This window comes from Aulonocara sp. 'chitande type north' Nkhata Bay, linkage group LG23, assembly GCF_057382095.1.
Source record: "Aulonocara sp. 'chitande type north' Nkhata Bay isolate Kocher_YH1m ecotype deep benthic linkage group LG23, A_spYH_male_GT1.1, whole genome shotgun sequence".
NCBI classification, from domain to species: Eukaryota; Metazoa; Chordata; class Actinopteri; order Cichliformes; family Cichlidae; genus Aulonocara; species Aulonocara sp. 'chitande type north' Nkhata Bay.
The window spans coordinates 21,994,128-22,018,773 of record NC_141365.1 but is presented as its reverse complement, the minus strand read 5'-3'; the positions used below and the strand labels follow the sequence as shown (position 1 = coordinate 22,018,773).

General features: G+C 38.7%; 1 protein-coding gene across 2 annotated transcripts; it reads right to left on the bottom strand.

Annotated features, from left to right (window-relative positions):
• Nucleotides 1-1,452: 1,452 nt before the first annotated feature.
• LOC147301703 (protein NLRC3-like) lies at nt 1,453-20,178 on the bottom strand. 2 transcript variants are annotated; one of them, XM_086284183.1, is made up of 11 exons: nt 19,979-20,178; nt 16,418-16,555; nt 16,235-16,333; nt 15,990-16,094; nt 14,065-14,143; nt 8,872-9,100; nt 6,966-8,733; nt 6,699-6,872; nt 5,925-6,080; nt 4,947-4,999; nt 1,453-4,783 (listed from the first exon to the last, which is right to left on the bottom strand). In XM_086284183.1, the coding sequence occupies exons 2-11, from the start codon at nt 16,504-16,506 to the stop codon at nt 4,212-4,214; spliced, it is 3,324 nt and encodes a 1,107-aa protein (XP_086140309.1). In that variant the 5' UTR covers nt 16,507-16,555; nt 19,979-20,178; the 3' UTR covers nt 1,453-4,211. The 2 variants fall into 2 exon arrangements, with proteins under 2 accessions (XP_086140309.1, XP_086140310.1); XM_086284184.1 differs by lacking the exon at nt 19,979-20,178 and adding an exon at nt 17,409-17,502.
• Between the last annotated feature and the right edge of the window lie 4,468 nt (nt 20,179-24,646).

Sequence of the window (24,646 nt, the reverse complement as noted above, 5' to 3'; positions counted from 1 at the left end):
TGGAGCCTGTCTCTAGTGGACAATAGAGCTGCAATTTCAGCACTGACACAAAACAGCCTTTTGACTGCCTTATTGTGTGCAGTCAGGGAAAGATTTCTGGAAATACATGTGATTCATATTTAATCCAGATCAAGCTTTCTGTAACTTAACTGCTACTGTAGCTGAAGTGGGTATTGCTGATTCTGAAGTAAAATACAAATACTTTAAAAGTGTTAAAATTTTATTAAAGCCAGAATTTAAGTAGCAGCTTTATTCAGTGAAGCTTTTGCTACTCAAACAGGTTCCATATTACTGAACTGTGAATATAGCAAATGTGGAAGCTCTAACAGGTGCTATGATATAATTTTCCGTGTTATTTGGAATTGTATTTAGTTGGATTGAAATAGTCCCTGAGCCATTTCTGGGCATCAGGCCATCTTTTGCCCATTTGGGCTTTAAAGGAGCTTTTGTTGCTCATCAAATTTTTTTATTGTACAGTCTGTGAACTCTCACCACGAGATGTCAATAGATTACAGATTGCTGTCAACTGAATTCTGGTTTTTGTAGGCCTCCTAATTCAAGTGCCTGTCCTTGCTACATCGCTAGTACATCTTTGCTATCGTGGCCCTTGTAGGCCACTTACATGGTTTAGTCAGCCAAGAGAGAGCAAAAATATCAAATTAAGACACCATAATGGCCAGTGAGCTAGTTTATTCTAATGTTTGAGTTTTGTTGGTAGGAGGTAGCAGGCAGATGTTTCTTCCCTGCATCTTCAGCTTGTAGAATGAGTTCTGATTGTCATTGTGCTCAGGTAGGTTCCATCTGGTAACTACTGGGACATTTGATTCTATTACTGGACTTCTGTGCAAATCAAAATTTGTCCATAATGAACACTGTGTTCAAAATTAATGATGTCCATGAGTGCACATTGCAACAGGACATCCTAGGTCACAAGTCAATTATTTTGTGATCTCTCCCCTCTTAGACTGCTCCTCTCCTTTTTCTGTGTAATTACTGAAGCCCCCTGCATTTCCCTGCTTCAACATAAATCCTCTAAGTGTGAAAATAAATATTTCCATTCTCTGTGGTTCGTGTTTGGATTCTGCAATTGAGTTCACTTGTCACTGGTTTTGGTTGTTCATGATAAGTGTACTACTAACATTTAATTTCAATTAAAATTTCTACTTTAAGTGTGTATTTTGTCGAGAACGCCAAGAATGCAATTAAACTATAGGTGTGTTTCCACTCAACACAACCTGACTAGCAGTGAGAGAGAGAGGAAGAGAGAGGAAGAGGGAGAAAGAGAGCGAGTGAGTGAGCCAGGGATGGAGAGTAGCCCATCTGGCTACACTGACATCATGTAGTTTATCTTATGAACACAAGTAATGCTTTGAAATGAGATGGGAACAGAAGAGTATAGCTTCTTTAACAATGGCAGAAATGAAAAGCAAAGATTTAAAACATGAATGTCATTCAGACTTTTATTTACTGTTTCCACAGTTTTCAGTGGCTTGAACTAAATAAAGACCAAATGTTACATAAACACAAGGAGTTCATTACAGGTATGTGATATTTTCCCAACATAACTCCAAAGTTAACCGTATCTAAATATTTAACATCACAATTACCCATCAAATCAATTATATATCACAGAAAATAAAGAAGTATATTTAATGAAGCCATCGGTGGAGCGGGAGGGTGGCTTGCTGGGCTTAAGCCCGGGTCATTTTTTCAGAAGCCTTTTGGAGTGTAATTTGTTTCATAGTTAGATGCCTGACTGACAACTGTATAAAACAAAACCTATACACACAATATTCGAAGCACATAGCGCACAGTCGTAAATTCCCCCTAATTTTGGTATGATCCGAGCTCAGGCACTAGGTGACTGAGCACAGCACTTACGCATGTGAGGGAGGGGGGAGAAGCTGCTGCCTGCGAGTTTGCTGTAGGAGAAGTGCAGCCAGGCAGACAGAGGAGAGCTTAAGTTTGACCAAGTACCAAAGCAAATCATTTGTACTTTTACAATGTAAATATGATGGTGTATCACAAAAGATTGATATCAAACTGGTTACTTGACCCATATTAACACTTAGACCCCCGCTACTTGCTCTTCGAGTGAACCAACAAATGGCGAAATGAAAAGCCGAACAACAATGCTGTTTTTTTTAGAGAGTCTTAGCCAGTGTTGGGTAAGTTACTTTAAAAAAGTAATTAATTACTAATTACTAATTACTAATTACTTAGTCAATATTGTATTTAAAATACTTATCTAATTACTGTGTCAGAAAAGTAACTTAATTACTAAATAAGTAATTTAACTAAATACTTCTTAAAATAGCTATATACAATGAGTGGGCAAACAATAGACATTAAACTCTTTAAATAATAAATAACTTTTTATAAAGACAGAGACTCTACAGTACGCAGCGGTAGCATCTCTTCCACAATTTAGCCTGCAATCATTTTTTTAAGCTCACCTTCAGACGCCTTTCGTGCTTAAGTAAAATCAACCGCGTTGTTATCCATGGATGATGAACAAGGATCACTCAGAAGTGTTCGTCTATGCTCTCGTGTCAGGCGCTTCAGTAGATTACTCATGCTATTAACAGCGGCCGATAGTTTTTTCTCCCCAGCACATAGCTTACATATTACTGTAATATTCTTGTCTGCTTGTTTCAGAAAAGTGAAGAGACGGGAATATTTCCATTTCATAAAACAGCCACTTGCTTCAGCCAAGTCCGACATCTTCCGCTTTAGAATACGACTATGCAGCAAACTGGTGCAAAATGACGTGCAGCTGCACTACAGCGATGTTAAAGCGGCAGAGTTTACTTCTACGTTTAGAAGACAAATTATTGAAATTAAATAATGATATTCAGCGAGTTTAATTATTTTACAATGTAACGCAAGTACATTGTAAGTAACTGTAATTAAAATACCTAAAAATGAACAGTAATTAGTTACTCTGCTTTTTCAGTGGAAAAGTAATTTAATTACAGTAACGCGTTACTTAGTAACACATTACACCCAACACTGGTCTTAGCTTAAATGTGTGTTTATTTCATATTTTCAGTTGTTACCCTCTATGGCTAAATAAAGCCCTCTAAATCGGTTTCAGTTATGTACTGATGAACACAACAATGGCCATAAGGAGCTCCTTTCAAAGAAAAAACTCAGGTAGATGTTATTTTATATATTATGCTTTGTATGTTTTTCAATATTTCTATATTTCTATGCAAAACAAGAGGAATTTCAATACACAGCAGTATGTTCACAGTTGAAACCAGATATTTACATACACTTTAGGGAAAAACAAGAACTTTTTATTTACTGTTAAACATCAATTTAGAGTTAACTTGTTTTGTTTTAGATAAATAAATATTGAAGCATCTTTTGAATTAGTTAAATGTCAGAATAAAAAGAGAGAGCTGTCTATTTTTTATCACTTTCATCAACTTTAGGAGTACATATACACTAAGTTTATTGTTAATTAATAAGAGTTAATAAGAGTTTAAGAAGCTTCTGATAGGTTAGTAGAGGCCATGTGATTAAATTGGTGGCACACCTGTGGATCCATATAAGGCACCCCCAAAACACAGAGCCACATGAACCAAAACACCAGGAAAAGAATTGTGGACCTCCGTGAGTGTGGCTCAATTTTGAATACAATTTGGTGCCATTTGCAATTACGAAATACATACAATTTCTCTCTTTACTCTTAAATTTAACAAATATGTTTTTTTATATTTTTCAATCAAAAAAATAAACATTTAGTCTGATTTGATGTTTTACAATTTGAAAAAAAAAGATTCTGGTTCTGAGTAAATTGGTGGGAAATGGTGGCCTAAAGTAGTCCTGAATTTACTGTGAATTAACTATTGTAGTCCTGTTTTAATTCCAGATCTTTTTTGAACATAACTCAAAACACATTTCCTGAGGTCAGATGGCCCAGGATTTGAGTGGGCTCAAAACTGGATTATAGATGGCAGACAGTTGGTGTCGTAAACCTACCAATAACAATATACCAATATTCAATGTGAAGCTTTGAGTGTAAAAAAACAGAAAAAAAACCATGTGGATCCTGAAATAATTGTAGCTTCCACCTTTAAAGGGCTGAAGAGGAAGATGTTTACAAGGAATCATTTAGAATATTTATAACTGACTGATTATCTGAAACTGTGTTTCTGATTGAAAGAGACAGACATGTACAGACTGAACTATCTGTTTAACAGTCAAAGTGTTTCTCTAACAGGAGGACACTCTGTACACTCAACTCGGCACAGACACACTGAGGAACCAGGAAACCAGACTGTAAATCCAGGATAAAGAGGTTCAGTGAATGTGGTGTTGAAGGTGTGGAGGTGAATCAGAGTGTCAGAGGAAACTCGGTAGAAGGACAGAGTGCCAGCAGGATGATCCACATGCACTGCTACTCTGTTAGAGACAGAGGAGGAGGATTGCAGATATATTTCTGTGTTACTGTGTAAGACAGAGTAACCCTTAACATCAGAGCAGAACAGAGACCAGGACTGATCATTCCTTCCAAAGACAAAGGCATGGCTGTCTCCGTTTTTTGAAATTCTTCTGTAACTCACCGATATATAAACCTCTCCTTTCCACTCAACCTCCCAATAACAGCAACTGATGAGACCATCTTTACATAGAAGCTGACAATCACCATCAAATCTGTCTGGATGATCAGGATATGACTGATCCTCCTCCACACGTGTCACCCTCCTGTTGTTATCAGACAGTTTGAGTTTTCTGTTTACTGTGTTTGTGTCGATTGTGAGTTGACAGGAATCTGATGGAGAGAACAAACAAAGTCCAGCTGGAATTATTGATCCATCATCTGTTCATTGATTGACAATTTGATGGTGACAGATGTGAATGAGTGATGTGACAGTTTGAAGATGGTTGAATGTGTGCTGCTTTGCTTTCATGAATCACATTAAAAACACACTTACACTTCCTCAGACCTGGTGTCAACCATCGGACTCCAGCAGGCTCCAGAATGACCCTGAAAGGAGGAGGGGGGTCAGACCAGCACAGTCTCTTTCAGCATGCACACATGGACATTACATCGCTCTCATACTGTTAGACACTGATAAAGGAAGAGCCAAGATTTTCAGATATACACTTTAATCCATTTGTGTATTGAAGAGCATTTCATGTAAAGATAAATTTGTATGACCCTTTAGTTCCCCGACTCATTACTTTTAGGGAGGTGCTTCAGTCAGTAGAAATAATCCACATGTCCCATTTATTAGTATCACATGTTAGAAGAAAACTCCCGCCTATAATATTTTCCACATTTACTTTTTTCTCACTGCGTGTAATGAACTTTTGCTTTCTGATATCTGCCAAAATAAAGTTAGTGTTCAATAGTGCTCTTTTTCTGAGTTTAGGAGATAAAATCAAAAGAGGGAAACAAGAAGGACATGGAAATACAGAGCAATGGGGCCAACGTGACACCAAGCAGAGGAAGACAGAGGACATAAGTACACAGAGGATAGCGGATGGAAAACAGGGGAGAACACAGCTGGAACAACAGAGCAGGTGAAACAAAAATAAACAGTCAAAATAAAACAGGAAGTATGATAACTATGAACACAAACACTAAGACTCAAAGGTATGGCACTGGGAGAAGCAGTCATGAGAACAAGACTGACTGTGGAGAAAGAAAGGAAACACCAATCAGAGAAACAGGAGTTAAGCAAAACAAAGGAAAGAGAGCAATACGGATTGTGAAGAACAATACAGACTAACCAATTACTTAAACACTTAAAGTATAATTAAAGGATATATATATATATATATATATATATATAGAGAGAGAGAGAGAGAGAGAGAGAGAGAGAGAGAGAGAGAGAGAGAGATTTAGCAAAGAAAAAAAATCTCCTCTATTAGACATAATCTTTGGCTACAAACAAGTCTCTCCATACCTGAGAGTTTCCTGACTCAATTTCTCAAGCAGAGTCACTCCTGCATCTCCAGGATGATTGTAGCTCAGGTTCAGCTCTTTAAGACGTGAGGAAGGGGAGCTCAGAGCTTTTGTCAGCAAAGAGCAACCTTCTTCTGTGATCATACATCCTGACAGGCTGCAGAAACATGACATACTCATAGAGAAGTGTGATGCAGTTGACTAACATTATTTTGTAATGAAGTAGGATTTAGCACTTAAAAACTAAAGTCTACAGTTAGCAAAACCTACATAAAGTAGAACTAAGGCTAGTGGGACTGTTATTAGTTTGCAGGCATTTGGTCATAAATAAATTTATGCAAAGACTAGAATGTTGACCAGATAAAGACACTAAGTTAATTTACAAGATTATTTATAAAAAAAATTGGAGCAAATTTACCCACAAAACATCTAATCCTTGAAATATTTTAAGCCAAAGCAAAGTAGTGAAAATAAAATAATAAAACAAATGAAAATAAATTGTTATTATTATTATTATTATTATTATTATTATTATTATTATTATTAATAATAATAATAATAATAATAATATTATTATTATTAATAATAATAATAATAATAATAATAATAATAATAATAATAATAATAATAATAATAAAAACACTGAAGGTTCTACTTTACAGACGTAATAATAATAAATACTTTGATAAATTCCAGTAGACACATTCCCTCATAGCCTGACTCAATGCAAACCAGATTTTAAATCACCATAATTAAAACATTTTAGAACCCTGACCGGAGTGTTTCCAGTTCACAATGTGGAGATTCCAGTCCTCGGCACAGCACTTCCACTCCTGAATCCTTCAAGTCATTGTTACTCAGGTCCAGATCTCTCAGACTAGAGGACTGGGAGCTGAGTATTGAGCAAAGAGCTTCACAGCTTCTCTCTGAGAGGTTGCAGCCACTAAGTCTGGTGAGACATCAAAAGAATCTTGAGATATTGTTTTTTCTTTGCTAGTGAATATATAGCAGTGTATTTAAAGCAAAAGAGTTTAAAACTTACAGAGCTTTTTCAGAAGCTTTGACAACGGGCAGCAGCCTCAGAAGAGCCTGCTCTGAAGCAGAGTATTTCTTCAGGTCAAATACATCCAGGTCATCAGATGACAGTAGGATAAAAACCAGAGCTGACCCTTGAGCAGGAGACAATTCATTCGTAGAGAGACTTCCTGAATTCAGGGACCTTTGGATCTCCTCCACTAGAGAACGATCATTCAGTTCATGTAAACAGTGGAACAGGTTAATCTTTTGCTCTGCAGACAGACTCTCACTGAGCTTCTTCTTGATGTAATTAATTGTTTCCTGATTTGTCTGGGGACTAATTCTTGTCTGTTTCAGGAGACCTTGTAGGAGATTCTGATTTGTCTGCACTGAAAGACCCAGGAGGAAACGCAGAAATAAATCCAGGTGTCCTGAAGTGCTTTGCAAGGCCTTGTTCACAGCGCACTGATAGAAGTGATTCTCTGTCTGGGTGTTTTTTTGTTGTTCTTCCAGCAGATTGACTCCAGAGTTGATGAAGGTCAGATGGACATGAAGAGCAGCCAGAAACTCCTGAACACTCAGATGGACAAAGCAGAACACCTTGTCCTGGTACAGTCCTCTCTCCTCTTTAAAGATCTGTGTGAACACTCCTGAGTACACTGAGGCTGCTCTGATATCGATGCCACACTCTGTCAGGTCTGATTCATAGAAGATCAGGTTGTCTTTCTGCAGCTGATCAATAGCTAGTTTTCCCAGAGACTCAATCATCTTCCTGCTCTCTGGACTCCAGTGTGGATCTGTCTCAACTCCTTCGTCATACTTGACCTTCTTCACTTTGGCCTGAACCACCAGGAAGTGGATGTACATCTCAGTCAGGGTCTTGGGCAGCTCTCCTCCCTCTATGGTTTTTAGAACATCCTCCAGAACTGTAGCCGTGATCCAGCAGAAGACTGGGATGTGGCACATGATGTGGAGGCTTCGTGATGTCTCGATGTGGGAGATTATTTTGCTAGCTAGTTTCTTATCACTGAATCTCTTCCTGAAGTACTCCTCCTTCTGTGGGTCAGTGAACCCTCTGACCTCTGTCACCATGTCAATACACTCAGCAGGGATCTGACTGGCTGCTGCAGGTCGTGTGGTTATCCAGAGGCGAGAAGAAGGAAGCAGTTTCCCCTTGATGAGGTTAATCAACAGCACATCCACTGAGGTGGACTTTTTAGGATCAGTTAGGATTCTAGTTTTGCGGAAGTCCAGAGGAAGTCGACACTCATCCAGACCATCAAAGATGAACACAACCTGGAAGTCTTCAAAGCTGGAGATTCCTGCTTGTTTGGTTTCAATAAAGAAGTGATGAACAAGTTCCACCAAGCTGAACTTTTTCTCTTTCAGCACATTCAGCTCTCTGAAAGTGAATGGAAATATGAACTGGATGTCCTGGTTGGCTTTGCCTTCAGCCCAGTCCAGAGTGAACTTCTGTGTTAAGACTGTTTTCCCAATGCCAGCCACTCCCTTTGTCAGCACTGTTCTTATTGGTTCATCTCTTCCAGGTGAGGCATTAAAGATGTCTTCTTGTGTTATTGATGTTTCTGGTCTGTCTGGTTTCCTGAATGCTGTTTCAATCTGTCTGACCTCATGTTCATTGACTTCTGCAGTCTCTCCCTCTGTGATGTAGAGCTCTGTGTAGATCTGATTCAGCAGGGTTGGGTTTCCTGCTTTAGCGATCCCCTCAAACACACACTGGACCTTCTTCTTTAAAGCACATTTAAGTTTATTCCGGCATATGCTGGGAATTTCTTAAAGAACACAGACAGGATATAGCCTTAAAATAAAAACATCAACAAGTTCTGCTTTCAGAAGTAGATATATAATATGAGATCGCAAAAGTAATGTTATTCTACTACCATTTTAAATATTTAGAGTAACCCTCTTACTGCTCTCCAGATGATCAGCCAGCTGCGCTTGCTTCATCATCCTCAAGAAGTGCAGAGTGAGCTTCACAAATGCTTCTCTGCTGCTGTTCATCTGCTTTTCATTCTCAGCCTTCAACAACTCTTCATCCTCCCCATGACTTTCTAAGCATTCTGGGTAATCTGGACCCAGAATGTTCAGAATCTTCTTCAGCTCATTCTTTACAAAATTAACAATGTTTTCCTCCAGCAGCTGGAATAGAATAGAATATGAATGATTCAATCAGTGTGAAATCATGAAGTGAAACATCAGATCAATGTTGGATACACTGGACTTCAGCCAGAATGTTTCCAATACAAATATCATATTTTGGTGTCTCTCAAACTTAAATTACTGCCTAAATAATGGGGTGTTGGTTTCATCATATACTACTCCATTCTAAGACAACAGGTTGCTAACTAAAACTATAATATAATTTGAACTATACAACATATAAAATGCAATCAGAATTTCCCTTCATGATCACTACTCTTTCTCGTAATTTGATTTTACATCCTAGTAGTAGGAAATCTCTTAAGTAATATTTTTAAAAATCAACAAATTAAAATACCCTCAAATGTTTCCATTTCCTTTCCTTTGCTGTTGAAAAATGCTGTGACTTTCAGAAGTCACACCAGTGAAATACTAATTGTCATGGTCCTGGGTCAGGGACCCAGCGTTTTGTGATTATTATTATGATTATTATTATTTTCTCATGTTCTAGTTTCATTCTGATTTTGTATTCTGTTAAACTGCCTGGGAACTTCCTGTTTTATTTTGTAGATCCATATGTGACATCACTGTGTTCAGCTTGCGTTTCCCTGTCATCATGTGAATTAGGATCAGCTATGCTTCCCTCCTGTGTGTCATTTCCTAATTACCTTGTGTGTGTATATATAGTGGGTGTCGGTCTGTACTCAGTGTGTGTCATGTATTTTGGGTTTGTCATTAGTTTCCCCCAGTCTAGGTTTTTGCTCATCATTTTCTGTTTATGTCACTCTGTAAATAAACAGTCACTTGCATCACAGCCTTAGACTGCATTTTGGATCCTTTTCCACAAACACCACCCGGCAGCCATGACAATACAAACCAACCTGAGTCTGGACCCAGCAGACTCAGGCTCTTTCACAGAGGAGAAAATTGCTCACACAGCTATGGGATTACTGCCGGGCAGTCATCCACGCCTCGGACACTCCAAAGAAACCCATTCAAGTCGTCTTCTTGGATGCCTTCCTGTCTTCCACTGTTTTTCCTCAGAACTTCCTGGATGTCAGGGAGCTGGTTTGTATTATTAAGGATTTAAGAGCGACCTTCAAGTTTGAACTGTTTGGCATGGATGGCCCAGGCAAAGAGGATTCTGTGGCCTTCCTAAAGACTCTTGCCACTTGGTATTCCCAGCACCAACGGGCAGTTTCCCCGTCGCTGGTCACTGCTACACCACCCGACACTTCATCCCGGAAAAGATGGTGCCCCCACCGTCATCATCACACAACTCCTCAACTCACTCCTGTGGCTTCAGTTGGGACTGCTGACCACAGACGGGCAGTGAAAAACATCACAGTGAGCAAATTGGACTCTGTGGTGCGTGTACAGGACACTGGTTGTGTTGTGTCAGCCGTGACAGTAATAACTTTTCCATAAGCTTTATTGGTGCCTGTGGCGGTTTCTGGTTTGTGGCTAGCTGCAGGGTGGGTGGGTTCAGGGTATAGTGTCATTGGAGGCTGTCTCACACACCTAACCCCATCATATAATCATGTCTCCCCTGTTTAAGATGTTGTCGGGACCTGAGAAGGGGGTTGTGTGTGCTACAGAAGCAGAGCAGCTGGAAAGCTGCACTCTGGAAAACTAGACAATGAAAGATGTTTAAAGCTGCGATGCTGCTGTCGTCAGGTCCTTCACTGCCACAGTGTCCTACAATCTTAAGTATGGTTGTGGACAAATCCATAACCAGACGTGAAGTCAAGCAATTAAAGCAACACAACTACATCTCAGAATATTCTGAGTAACTGCTGAATTTCACATTTCTCTAGCTCAGACATGTTGGGCTCTAAATAAATTCATTAAATTTCTTTTGTGAACTGAGGTGGAATAACTTTCCTGCACTAATGCCAGTGCTGTACAGTGTCGGGGAGTAACAGAATACATGTACCAGTGTCACATACAGTGGCTTGCAAAAGTATTCGGCCCCCTTGAACTTTTCCACATTTTGTCACATTACAGCCACAAACATGAATCAATTTTATTGGAATTCCACGTGAAAGACCAATACAAAGTGGTTGGCACACGTGAGAAGTGGAACGAAAATCAATACAATAAATAACTGCAAAGTGGGGTGTGCGTAATTATTCAGCCCCCTGAGTCAATACTTTGTAGAACCACCTTTTGCTGCAATTACAGCTGCCAGTCTTTTAGGGTCTGTCTCTACCAGCTTTGCACATCTAGAGACTGAAATCCTTGCCCATTCTTCTTTGCAAAACAGCTCCAGCTCAGTCAGATTAGATGGACAGTGTTTGTGAACAGCAGTTTTCAGATCTTGCCACAGATTCTCGATTGGATTTAGATCTGGACTTTGATTGGGCCATTCTAACACATGGATGTGTTTTGTTTTAAACCTTTCCATTGTTGCCCTGGCTTTATGTTTAGGGTCGTTGTCCTGAACCTCCGCCCCAATCTCAAGTCTTTTGCAGACTCCAAGAGGTTTTATTCCAAGATTGTCCTGTATTTGGCTCCATCCACCTTCCCATCAACTCTGACCAGCTTCCCTGTCCCTGCTGAAGAGAAGCACCCCCAGAGCATGATGCTGCCACTACCATATTTGACAGTGGGGATGGTGTGTTCAGAGTGATGTGCAGTGTTAGTTTTCCACCACACATAGTGTTTTGCATTTTGGCCAAAAAGTTCCATTTTGGTCTCATCTGACCTTCTTCCACATGTTTGCTGTGTCCCCCACATGGCTTGTGGCAAACTGCAAACGGGACTTCTTATGGTTTTCTGTTAACAATGGCTTTCTTCTTGCCACTCTTCCATAAAGGCAACTTTGTGCAGTGCACGACTAATAGTTGTCCTATGGACAGATTCCCCCACCTGAGCTGTAGATCTCTGCAGCTCGTCCAGAGTCACCATGGGCCTCTTGGCTGCATTTCTGATCAGCGCTCTCCTTTGACAGCCTTGTCTTGGTAGGTTTACAGTTGTGCCATACTCCTTCCATTTTTGAATGATCACTTGAACAGTGCTCCGTGGAATGTTCAAGGATTGGGAAACCTTTTTGTAGCCTAAGCCTGCTTTAAATTTCTCAATATCTTTATCCCTGACCTGTCTGGTGTGTTCTTTGGACTTCATGGTGTTGTTGCTCCCAATATTCTCTTAGACAACCTCTGAGGCCGTCACAGAGCAGCTGTATTTGTACTGACATTAGATTACACACGGGTGAACTCTATTTAGTCATTAGCACTCATCAGGCAATGTCTATGGGCAACTGACTGCACTCAGACAAAAGGGGGCTGAATAATTACACACACCCCACTTTGCAGTTATTTATTTGTAAAAAATGTTTGGAATCATGTATGATTTTCGTTCCACTTCTCACGTGTGCACCACTTTGTATTGGTCTTTCACGTGGAATTCCAATAAAATTGATTCATATTTGTGGCTGTAATGTGACAAAATATGGAAAAGTTCAAGGGGGCCGAATACTTTTGCAAGCCACTGTATTTAAAATGCAAAATATGAGTAACTGTATTCCGTTACAGTTACCATTTAAAAAGGTGGTATTCAGAATACAGTTACTTTGTCGAAATAAATGGATTACACAACGGTCTTTTCCTGTTTCATATGTTAGGCTATACATTCTTTATTTTGTGAGTGTTACAGGCATAGCCCTAAAGAATGGAGCCTCATGGGCAGTGTAGTCCGTGCTATAGGGAGAATGGACTGCCATACCGCTTACGTGTCTGTGAGCCCGAGGGAGGGAGAAAAAGGAGAGTCAAAAAGTACGAGTTGTCACCAACCAGAAACAGGAGATGGAAGCATATAAATACAATAATAACGACTGCAGTCAAAAAGATGGCCTAACGAGCCCAGTTGTAAGTAAGCTATTATATAGTCTAGTTGGAATTGATATGGCAAATAACCTTCAGTAAAAGTAATAAATCACACAGCAATAGTACATTCATGTAGTTGTGAAAAGCATGATACTATATGAAGTAATCCAAAGTATTCAGAATACGTTACTCTCATTGAGTAATGTAACGGAATACGTTACAAAATACATTTTGAGACATGTATTCTGTAATCTGTAGTGGAATACATTTTAAAAGTAACCTTCCCAACACTGGTGCTGGATTTTGCTAAAGTGAACAGAGACACCTTGCGTGTATAAGAACAAGGCATATAAAGTGTGCTGTGTTTTTAAAACCAGTGCCAAAAGTCTTCACTGGATTTTATCATAGTGCCCTCCAATCTGGCCACCAAAGACAAAAAGTGTCTGTACTTCTTTAAGTTGCTTGAAGACATTTCACCTCTCATCCAAGAAGCTCCTTCAGTTCTAGGGTCAAATGGTGAAGAGTCCCAGATTTAAGCCCTGTGGGAGAATCCCCTCAAGAGGGACAATGGACTCCCTAATTATCCTCTACCTAATCACATGAGTCAAGGTGTGAAAATGGGTGTAGTCACAATCAGCCAAAGTTTTGGGTGAGCTCATTGTGAAACCAGCCCCACCCTACCAAATGATTCCTGAGGTCAGATGGCCCAGGATGTGAGTGGGCATTAAGGTGTATGGGAAGAGATCTCAAAACTGAATTATAGATGGCAGACAGTTGGTGTCGTATGCAACCGCCACTGTTCAAAGATGGTTTTTCACAGTGGACAAAGATGACTTCTTCCACTCCGCTTTCAAATCATCTGTCTACTCTGTCCAAAATGTGAACACTGGAAAGAGTTCACTCTTTCGAGGGCTTCAATCTGGGACTCTCCACCATTTGGCCCTAGAACTGAAAAAGCTTCTCGGATGAGAAGTGAAACATCTTCAAGCAACTTAAAGAAATCCAGACACTTTTCTTTCCAAGCTCCTCAGACTACTATGACCTGGATGACTGAGAACCTTCACAGGCACATCCCCACATCCCATTCACCCACCAATCTGAGCCATGGTCTGAGTAACCCTCACACCCTGTACAGACCCTAAATATGGAGTCCAGATGTGCATGATTCTGCCAGTCAGACTGATCTCTGGCAACCTCTGAGCTTTCCTGGTCCACTCTGTGGAGGAATCATGAAGAATTAGTTTACATCAGGTCTGTTCATACAGAGTCAACCACAAGCTAAACGCTCATGAAGTGAGGTCTGAATGTGAGCAGTGAATCAGATGATTCCCTTTAGTCGTAAATTTTTACTAGTCCTGATAATGCCATTGATAATCAGCAGCTCAGCCTGCAGCTGTTTGAAAATGTTAGCTAAGCTTAGTTTTGTCCTGACAGCTTTCCATTAGTTTCAGCTAAAATAAAAGCCCTTCTCTATCTGTATGTATAACTGGTTTCACAGCTCACCTTCCAGTTCTCAGAAAATGTCTATGTTTGTAGTCAATTATTGTACCATTTCTTCTAAATATGTTCTAAACATGTTATAAATGTCTTGAAGAGGCATATTTCTGTCTAATGTATGTTTTCAACATACAACTTTGTCTCCTCGTGATCTAATTCCCTTTTACATTTGTTTTAGCTATTACTGTCAAACATTTTCCAATCAAGATAAATCTGAATTTATCTTGGTGAGTTTGTGGTATTTTTAAGTTTTGTACATTTTTGAAATGTTTCCTTGTTGTTGTTGTTGTTGTTGTTGTTGTTGTTGTTGTTGTTGTTATTGGTTTTATTTCCTCAGGCGATCTTTAAAGTGGTTAAAGTTATCTGGGTTCAATTTATTATCCTAGCTTATTTGTATTGTTTGTTTTAGTTTACTTTTCATTCCCTGTGTAAAGTCTGCATTTCTGTGTTCTGTATACTGTTACTTCCTGTTTTATTTTGGCAATCTGTCTTCTTTCAGATTTAGTTGTATGTTTCTTCCCAAGTGTCTCCAATATGGCCTCATCTTCTCTTATGTATTTAAACCTTTAAACCCTCGTTTGTTGTGCCCCCCCCCCCCCCCATCATGCTGTGTGTTCCTTTGGTTTCTGGTTTCCCTGTGACTCAGATTTTTTGCATTCCTGTTGCCAGCACTGTGTTGCTTTTGTATTTTGTTTGAAAGACGTCAGCATTAAAACTGTTTTTGAAGCTGGGTAACTTACTTGTGTGATCTGAGCAGAACCATCTGCAACTCAATGCAAAGACTAAATACTGGGGTGTGGACATGAGGAGGAACAGAAGAACCAATGAGAACTATTTCTATTGGGTCTGTGTGCAGTCATTGGAAGATGGCAAGTGCCATGTTCAGACTGACAATAAACTGGACTTCATTAAAAAAAAAAAAAAAACACAGAAACACTCTTCATTCTATTTTCTGAGATTACTGAGGTCCTTTGACATTTGCTAGGTGATGCTCAGGATTTCTTATGAGTCTGTTGTGGTCAGTGCCAGTCTCTATTCTGCTGTGTGCTGGGGCTGTAGACGGGGGTTAGTGGATAGCAAAAGACAATAAACTAATCCATAAGGTCACTAACGTGGGTGTGGAGCTTGACTCTCTGGCAGGCATTTCACAAAGGATGACACAAATGGGAGTGATTGACAATCTTTCACATCCTTTCCATTTCATGTTGGAAAGCACATTCAGGAAAAAGCTCATTCCACCAGTGAATGCTACAGGAAATCATTCCTGTATGTGTCCATCAGACTTTATAACTCCTCATTATGACTTGTTTATATTGTACATAGTATTGTTGAACTTTGAAATATTAAACTGAATATTGTAGTTTGACCACCATCTTCTGCTACAGCATTGGTTCCTTACACTTTAACTGCTGTGTTTTTAAAACAAACTCCATCGCACACCACTTTAAACATGAATATAGAAATGTGTGTGAAACAGATCTGACCTGACATTAAACATGTCAGCGACTATTCAGTCAAACTGTTTAAATAAATAAAGTCAGTTCCAACATTTAGATACATATTACCTTTCTGCAGCCGAATGGTGTCCTTCCTTAAAACCTACAGGGATATACATTGACGAGTCACTTTTTAAGGACACACAGCTGGGTTCAGCTCCAGAAAAATCTGGTCTGCAATGGAGCCCGACAGAAAAAGAGAAAAAAAAAGTTAACAGTTTCTTCAATTGATTAATTATAGTTTAATTTAACTGAATTACAATTTGTCCCCTGGGATGTTTTTCAGTCCAATCTAAACAATGAGAAGCACTTACTCTGCATTATTTGATGCTGCTTTTTGAAAATCTAAAATATTCGCTTTTGACCAGTCACTCTTTAAGGACACACAGCTGGGTTCAGCTCCAGGTTGGTTCCTGTGAATAATGATGGAGCAGTGATGTGAGTGCTGAGCTGTGACATGGAGAAGAGTCATGGACAGTTAGAGATGGTCATCTCACCTCTGAGCTGTGGTCTGGCTCTCATGTTCCCCACACAGAGTGGTTTTAGAGGGAGGGACTCCCTCCTCTCTGTCCTCACACTGATCCATGCTGCTGAATTCACATCCACATCTGATTATATCCTCTTATGTGTGGAAACTAAAATAATAAGTTTGACACTTGGGTAAAACACAGACTAGAGTTTAGAGAAAACAAAAGTTGAAATCTCGGAGTTAACTGGTCCTTGAAAATAACCCTAAAAATTAACCAAATAACATATTTTACTAAAAAACGATTAAGAATAATTTTTGTTCTTAACCATATGTACCAGCTATAGTACAGTTTTGCACAAGCTGATGGTAGTTTTCATACATCCTGTCATACAAATACAGTACATTTACTTTTATCAGTGTAAACAAAACAAGTATTACCAGTACTACCACAACCCCCTCCCACAGAGCCCTGAACACAAAATTGCAGAAACTGAAAATTCAAAAGGGAAAGAAGACCAGAAGAACCAAAGAATTGCTGCACATCGTGGTAGCTAAGCTAGACCTTAGCTACCACAATCCTCTCTCTATTTCCTGCTCGTGCCGAGACATGCGTGCAACCCCCGTTTCTTCGAAGTACTTTCTTCTGTGTATATACTTAATGCCAATGAATCACCATTACAGGTACAAATAAAAGAATACAGCTGTTAGTTCATTTACACAACACAACATTGAAAACTTTGATTTACAATTGCAAATGTAACCTGCCTCTAAAGTGCAAATGAAAATTAAAAGACGATACAGATGCTGCTCTTCCGGTGTTCCAGATCTACTGGCGTTTAGATCAACTGGCGTTGGTCGAACAGATGTGTGGCAGTCTTGCGTTTCAGTAGCTACTACCGACAAACCAGCAAAAAAACGCCAAATGTGTCATCTGTGACACTTGTGAGGTTGTCTCAAACACACTCCGTCAGTCTTGATGCTGTTGAACAACAAAATGTTTAAAAATGTGGCGAGTTTACCTGGTGATATCCTCATGCGCGACGCGATCGCAAAAACAGCAAACAAGTAACACCACGCCGATGTTGTTCACAGGACAGCAAGAGTAAACGATCGGGAGAACCTTGTCGTCGTTATCGTTCCCCGCGCACGGTTTATTTCTCCGAATTCAGCGTTTTTGCTTCACAACTAAAGCGAGCAGTTTACTTTGTGCACTAACATGGAGTCGGGTCAACCAGCGCCACCTCTGGCCAAGTGCCACAGCCTACAGCCAGATCAACCTGTGACACACATCTGCACCACGTTTGAATCAGTGTCATGCACATTTGTACCTTTCAATTGTCTCTGTTTGTGCGTCATGCAAATAAACCTTTGAAAAGAATGAAATGATATCATATATTCCTTATTGGCCTACATTTGTTCAAAATCCCAAATTATATACACAAAGTCATAGACATCACCACTCCAATTGGTCATCATGATTTTGATATTCTCTTTTTCCATAACAATGAAATACACCTTGGACAAATATGACACATCAATATTTCATTAGTGTTGTAACATCACATGTCGTTAGCATAGTCTGTCTGTGTCTTCCCTCTGCAAACGAACATTTCAGAGTTGGTTGTTATATACAGTCTGTATAAGTGTGGTTAATCTAATAAACATTTGTAAGGAGATGGCAGTTACTGTGAATGTACTGCAGGTGATTAGTAATAAACAGTCAGACAATGACCCTGACAATCTCATTCAATCTTGCAGATTGAATGCACCTTCTGTGGAAAGTGGTACCACACAGTGTTGTGGACAAATGTTGTGGGTGCTAAATAAACAGAAAAAAGTGATCCCTGTTGTCTTTGCTTACTGATTGTTTTTAGTGTTGACAATCCACATTGCTGGCATTGCATCTGTCAACATGTTTGTGGGCAGATTTGGATGTACCAGGGGTTAGTGCAGCCACTTAGCCTCTACTCAATGTGATCATAGCAGCAGGTGCAGATGTGTCACAAGTTAATCTAGTAGTAGGCTATGGTAGTAGTGGACTGACCTCCATTGGAGACTGCTCCAGCTGCTGTGTGATAGTGGATCTGCTACAAATTGAAGATCATAAGCAAGTTTTGGAAATTAACCCTTGTATTATGTTGAAGAACAAACAATTGACATTGATTTTGTTGCGGGTCATTTTGACCCGTACTGTGTAAATCCACTCAGAATTATCCAAAAACTGCAATAAAACAACAGCAACTTTATTTTCCATTAGATAAACATGTAGAACACAGACATACAACAGTGACTTTCCATAACTATTTTAGGAACAATTTGGTTTTTCGTTCTTACAAACACATTTCTTTTGAACTTGCCCAACGTTCTCAGTTTTTCAATGCTCAACATTTTCAATTTTGTCCACATGCTGGACAAAATGTGCTTTCTGCAGATGTACTTCTTGCATTCCTCACAGAAAGTGCTTGTTTTCAAACAGGAATCTTCCTAACTAAGATTTAAAACAAAGGATTTCTACGTCTCCTCCAGTCTCACAAACAGATGACAAACCAAGCGACACACCTGAGTCACTGACTTTCTTAAATCCACTCACTCTCACTGGCTCTGTTTATTACTAATCACTGTGTAACTGCTGTGAATTCAAAGTAACTGCCGTCTCCTTACAAATGTTCATTAGATGAACCACACTTATACAGACTGTATATAACTCCAGCCATGTTGATGGATTGCCTAAATTGGCTGGAAATATTAATTTCCAGGGAAAAGACACAGACAGACGATGCTTACAGGATTTGATGTGACAACACTAATGAAATATTGATGTGTCATATTTGTCCAAGGTGTATTTCATTGTTATGGAAAAAGAGAATATCAAAATCATGATGACCAATTGGAGTGGTGATGTCTATGACTTTGTGTATATAATTTGGAATTTTGTACAAATGTAGGCCAATAAGGAATATATGATATCATTTCATTCTTTTCAAAGGTTTATTTGCATGACGCACAAACAGACACAATTGAAAGGTACAAATGTGCATGACACGAATTCAAACGTGGTGCAGATGTGTGTCACAGGTTGATCTGGCTGTAGGCTGTGGCACTTGGCCAGAGGTGGCGCTGGTTGACTCGACTCCATGTTAGTGCACAAAGTAAACTGCTCGCTTTAGTTGTGAAGCAAAAACGCTGAATTCGGAGAAATAAACCGTGCGAGGGGAACGATAACGACGACAACAGTCTCCCGATCGTTTACTCTTGCTGTCCTGTGAACAACATCGGCGTGGTGTTACTTGTTTGCTGTTTTCGCGATCGCGTCGCGCATGAGGATATCACCAGATAAACTCGCCACATTTTTATACATTTTGTTGTTCAACAGCATCAAGACTGACGGAGTGTGTTTGAGACAACCTCACAAGTGTCACAGATGACACATTTGGCGTTTTTTTGCTGGTTTGTCGGTAGTAGCTACTGAAACGCAAGACTGCCACACATCTGTTCGACCAACGCCAGTTGATCTAAACGCCAGTAGATCTGGAACACCGGGACTCTGCGCAAACAAACGTAAACTACTAAATTGCGGATAAACAATTACTGTAAGCCTCCTTCGTCCCGAGCTCCCAGTTCTAGCTGTGAGTCCGTTAACGTCTGTTGTTTGTAAGCTGCACACAGGTCATGTTAGCAATGAAAACATTACCTTCACACGCAGCTTTAAACGGAACCGATCATCTGCGCCACAACCTTCAAAGAAAAAAAAAGAAAACGGAAAGTTTTGTAAACACCCAAAGATGCGTTTGAGAGCAGCTTCACAATCAGGGAAATCAGAGACTGGCCAGTATGGGATTTAATTCTAGAAATGTTTGTTAAAGGTTTTGCAGAAATCATTCTCACTGCCCTGTTATTGAATGTACACTCCAAAAGGATCTGTTTATACTGCAGTGTGACACCGTGTTTTTGAATTAAACCTAGTTTTAATTTAGGAGTACAATAAAAACAGGTTTGAATGTCCTGATGCTTCCGTGCTCTTACACAGAGGCCTTGAAGCTTCAGCAGCAAGTTTGTCAGTTTAGCTAATAGTTTAGCTAATATAGTATAGGGTAGATCATTAGACATTATTAGCTAATGTCAGCTTTTAGAGCCATTTACTATGGAACGCCAGGACTGCCATAATGAATTAATTAAATACACCATTAAATAATTAATTAAATGTGGCAATAATTAATTAAAATTGGAATTAATTAATTAAATAAATAGTTATGACACATGTAATTAATTAATTATTGACACATTTAATTAATTATTTATGTATTTCACATTTTAATTAATTATTGACACATGTAATTAATTAATTATTGACACATTTAATTAATTATTTATGTATTTCACATTTTAATTAATTATTGACACATTTAATTAATTATTGACACATTTAATTAATTATTTAATGATATATTTATTTATTTCATTTTGGCAGTCCTGACGCCTGGCTCTCGTCATGAAATAATTTTATCTGTCAGCTCACACACACTTTCTACCTTCACCTTCCGAGGAAACACAAATCATGCATGTGCACATCAACTGAAATCCTCCTTTCCATCATGTGTGCTGTCCAAATATCAGCTGCTTCTTTTCTGCTTCCTCTCAGTGTCAGCTGAATGCAGTCAGACAGCAGTGTGAGGCAGAGGAAGCTGCCATCAGCGGCTCTACTTCTACTATCAGTCCACTAGATGGAGCCATGAAGCACACATGATGCATTCACTGACACACTGATTCACTCTGACTGGAAGCTTCAGCTCATTAATATTCAGTCAGGTCAACACATCTGAACATTTTCAAACATTTCAGCTGATCCATAATTCATAGAGGATCAGCAGAGTTAAAAGTGGGGAAGAACTTGGCATTTAAGAACATTTAAGCATTCAAACATAAATATTGAACACATTAACTGAATTTGTAAGTAGGTGAAGTAACTGTGAAATGAGGAAGTACTGAAAAACATACTTCAAGACAGCACTAGAAACATACAGGAGAAAGTTACAGAATATAACATTTTAGTAACTGTTTCAAAATAAATTACTTAATACCTCTAATATCTTGACCATAGTATGAGTTCATATTCTGACTTTCTGTTCACACTCACACACAAGATGTCAGATGGATTGTTGGTCAGCTTCCTTTGTTCACACCTTCCCAATTCCAGATTTTTCTCTGTTAGTTTGAACTATGAAGCAAATTTTTTGCTGTTTCTGCAGGTAAAAAATGAAAGATTCCTTACTGTGTTACAGAGCTTCAGACTGAGGCAGTAATGTGATCCCAAGTTCAAGAAAATGAAGTGAAACTGTAAAAAGGAAAGAAAGACCCAGAAAGGAGCTGACACAGGACTTGTCCAAAAACTGAACTGATCTGTTTTTGATTATCTGGAAATGTCTGATCAGAGTTTTATTGTTTAAAATAAATAGATAAAACTAAAAAAACACAACTTTCCTGTTAATCAACTTAACCTCCAAAATGATCTGTTTATATTGTAATCTGACACTTTGAATTTACACTGGTGTCACTGCATATTAAAGAAAACACTGTAGTTTAATTTGAGCTGTTTCCTTAATCAAATTTTAAGAAGGAAATGTGTGCAGATACATTCGCTGACAATGTGTCATTTTGAGTGTAAGATTCAGTTCATTGTTTTCAGCCAATTCAACACATCTGGACAACATTTTCAAACATGTCAGCAGACGCATGAGTCAAAGACGATTGTGGAACATGAGGCTGCTGTGGTTGGTGTTCAGTCCCTGGATCCTCCTCTAGTCTGCACGTTAAAGTATCACTGAACAAGAGTTACAGTTTTAAATAAAGTTTTGAATCCACTGTGTCCACAGATCACTGTCTTTACACTGATGATAGATGGAAGATGATAGCACTCATTTTAAAGAGTCTGCAGGGAGCAAGCTAATCTCTAAGTGGGATTTCAATGTTTTTAATCAACTGTAGATTAACCCTTTAAGACCTACCATAGAACCAAGTCCGCCAGAGCTTATAGTATATTTTTACGTGCTGTGGAGCCATTTTTTGGAGCATTTCAAGTTGCTATACATCAATACAAACATTATAGCCCAAATTTTAATAATATGTCTGCATTAAGTGCATAGTAATTACATAAATTGCAAAAAAGTGCAATAAACTACAAAAAAATAGAAAATCGTTTTTGATTTTTTAACATAAATTTCTAGTTAGAGAAATTTAAGAGGCTTATCCCTCAAAACTGTAAATACAAAAAAGTTGCACAAACTAGTTTCCCACCAAAGGAAATTTATTTTAAGTGTCTTCATAGTTTTATTTTTGAGATACACCAATTTTCATATACTGCAGGAAAAATGAAAAAATATATTATAGTGCAAATTTGCAAAATAACAGCATATGCATCAAAATAAACTATTTCCAGCAGTGCAATATGAGTCCTCAGCATCCCAGAAACGACACAGAAAGTCATAAAGTCAAACATAACTTTTAAAAACACAAGTATAGGCTCATAAGGCCATGATGGTAAAAAACTACATTTCCGCAAAATGACGTCACTTCCGGTTCCGGGCAGGTCATGCCGGACATGCGATAGTTCGCGCTGATGGACGTAGGAAGTGTTACAAACAGCTGATCGGATCGGCAAAGCGTGTTTCTGGAATATTATGTTTTTGTTGCTGCAAGTGCTTTTTATGCAGTTTTTGCAAAGCTATATGTGGAAGGAAACTGTGACCTAGGACAAGCTGATGGCATAAGATGCAAGTACAACTTAAAACACCTGAGTTTCCTAATGTGTTCTCAGCTTGTTATAATTCTAGACAAAGGGGAGTAGCAATTTTAATACATAAAAATATTAATTTCACAGTACTCGATACAGTTATAGATCCAGAGGGCAGATTCTTAATCATTAAACTATCTATACGTGATAAAAAGCTATGTATTGCAAGTGTATATGGTCCAAATGTTGATGATCCCTCATTCTTTCACGGTTTTTTCAGTGCACTCTCTGAACACTTAGATGGCACACTTGTTCTTGGAGGTGACCTCAACCTTGGACTAAATGAAGACATGGATAGGCTCAATACAGCGGGAACTCAGCGTAATTGGCAGTCCACAAATATAATCAAACAGTATATGAGCGACTTTGGTCTTTGCGATGCATGGCGCTCCCTTCACCCCACCAGTAAGGAATATACTTTTTTCTCACATGTCCATCACTCCTACTCTCGTCTGGATTATTTTTTGGTCAGCAGCTCACTGCTGAACGACATTTCAGACACTGAGATTCATCCTATAGCTGTCAGCGATCATGGTCCTGTATCTTTAACACTAATGCACAAGAATAATACTACGCCAAGAAAAAACTGGAGATTTAATATATCACTACTTAAAGATGAAGACTTTATTAAATATTTTAAAAAAGAGTGGACTTCATATTTGAACTATAATGACACTCCCGAAACATCAGCTTCTGTTCTATGGGAAGCAGGGAAAGCTGTGATGAGAGGTAAAATAATTTCTTTCTCATCACATAAAAAGAAAAAAGAAAACAAAAATATTCAGGAATTAGAAAAAAACATCAAATCACTAGAAGAAGCCTACGCGTCCCACCAAGATCAGGAAACATTGAACAAAATACGCAAAACAAAACTAGAATTAAATGAGATAATTGATAAAAAAACAAAATTCTTAGTACAAAGACTACGCCTACAAAATTATGAACATGGTAATAAATCCGGTCAGTTTCTAGCAAACCAGCTAAAAATAAATAAAGAAAAAACAACTATATGTGCTGTTCAAGATTCATCTGGGAACACAATATATGATCCGATACAAATAAACAACATTTTCAGGGATTTCTATAAAACGCTGTATTCACCACAAATAAACCCATCTAAAAAAGAAATTGATCAGTTTTTGGACAACATAACTCTTCAAAAATTATTGGACACTCAAGCAATGGCACTGGATTCACCACTGACACCAGGTGAACTCCAGGAAGCCCTGATAAGTATGCACAATAATAAGGCTCCAGGTCCAGATGGCTTTCCTGCAGAATTCTACAAAGAATTCTGGTCGATTCTAGCACCAGTTTTCTACAGAACGTTGTTGGAAATTAAAGAAAAGGGCAGACTTCCATCAAATATGAATTCTGCAAACATTAATCTCCTGCTAAAACCAGGCAAAGACCCTGTATATCCCTCAAGCTATCGTCCAATATCCCTTATAAATGTAGACCTTAAAATAA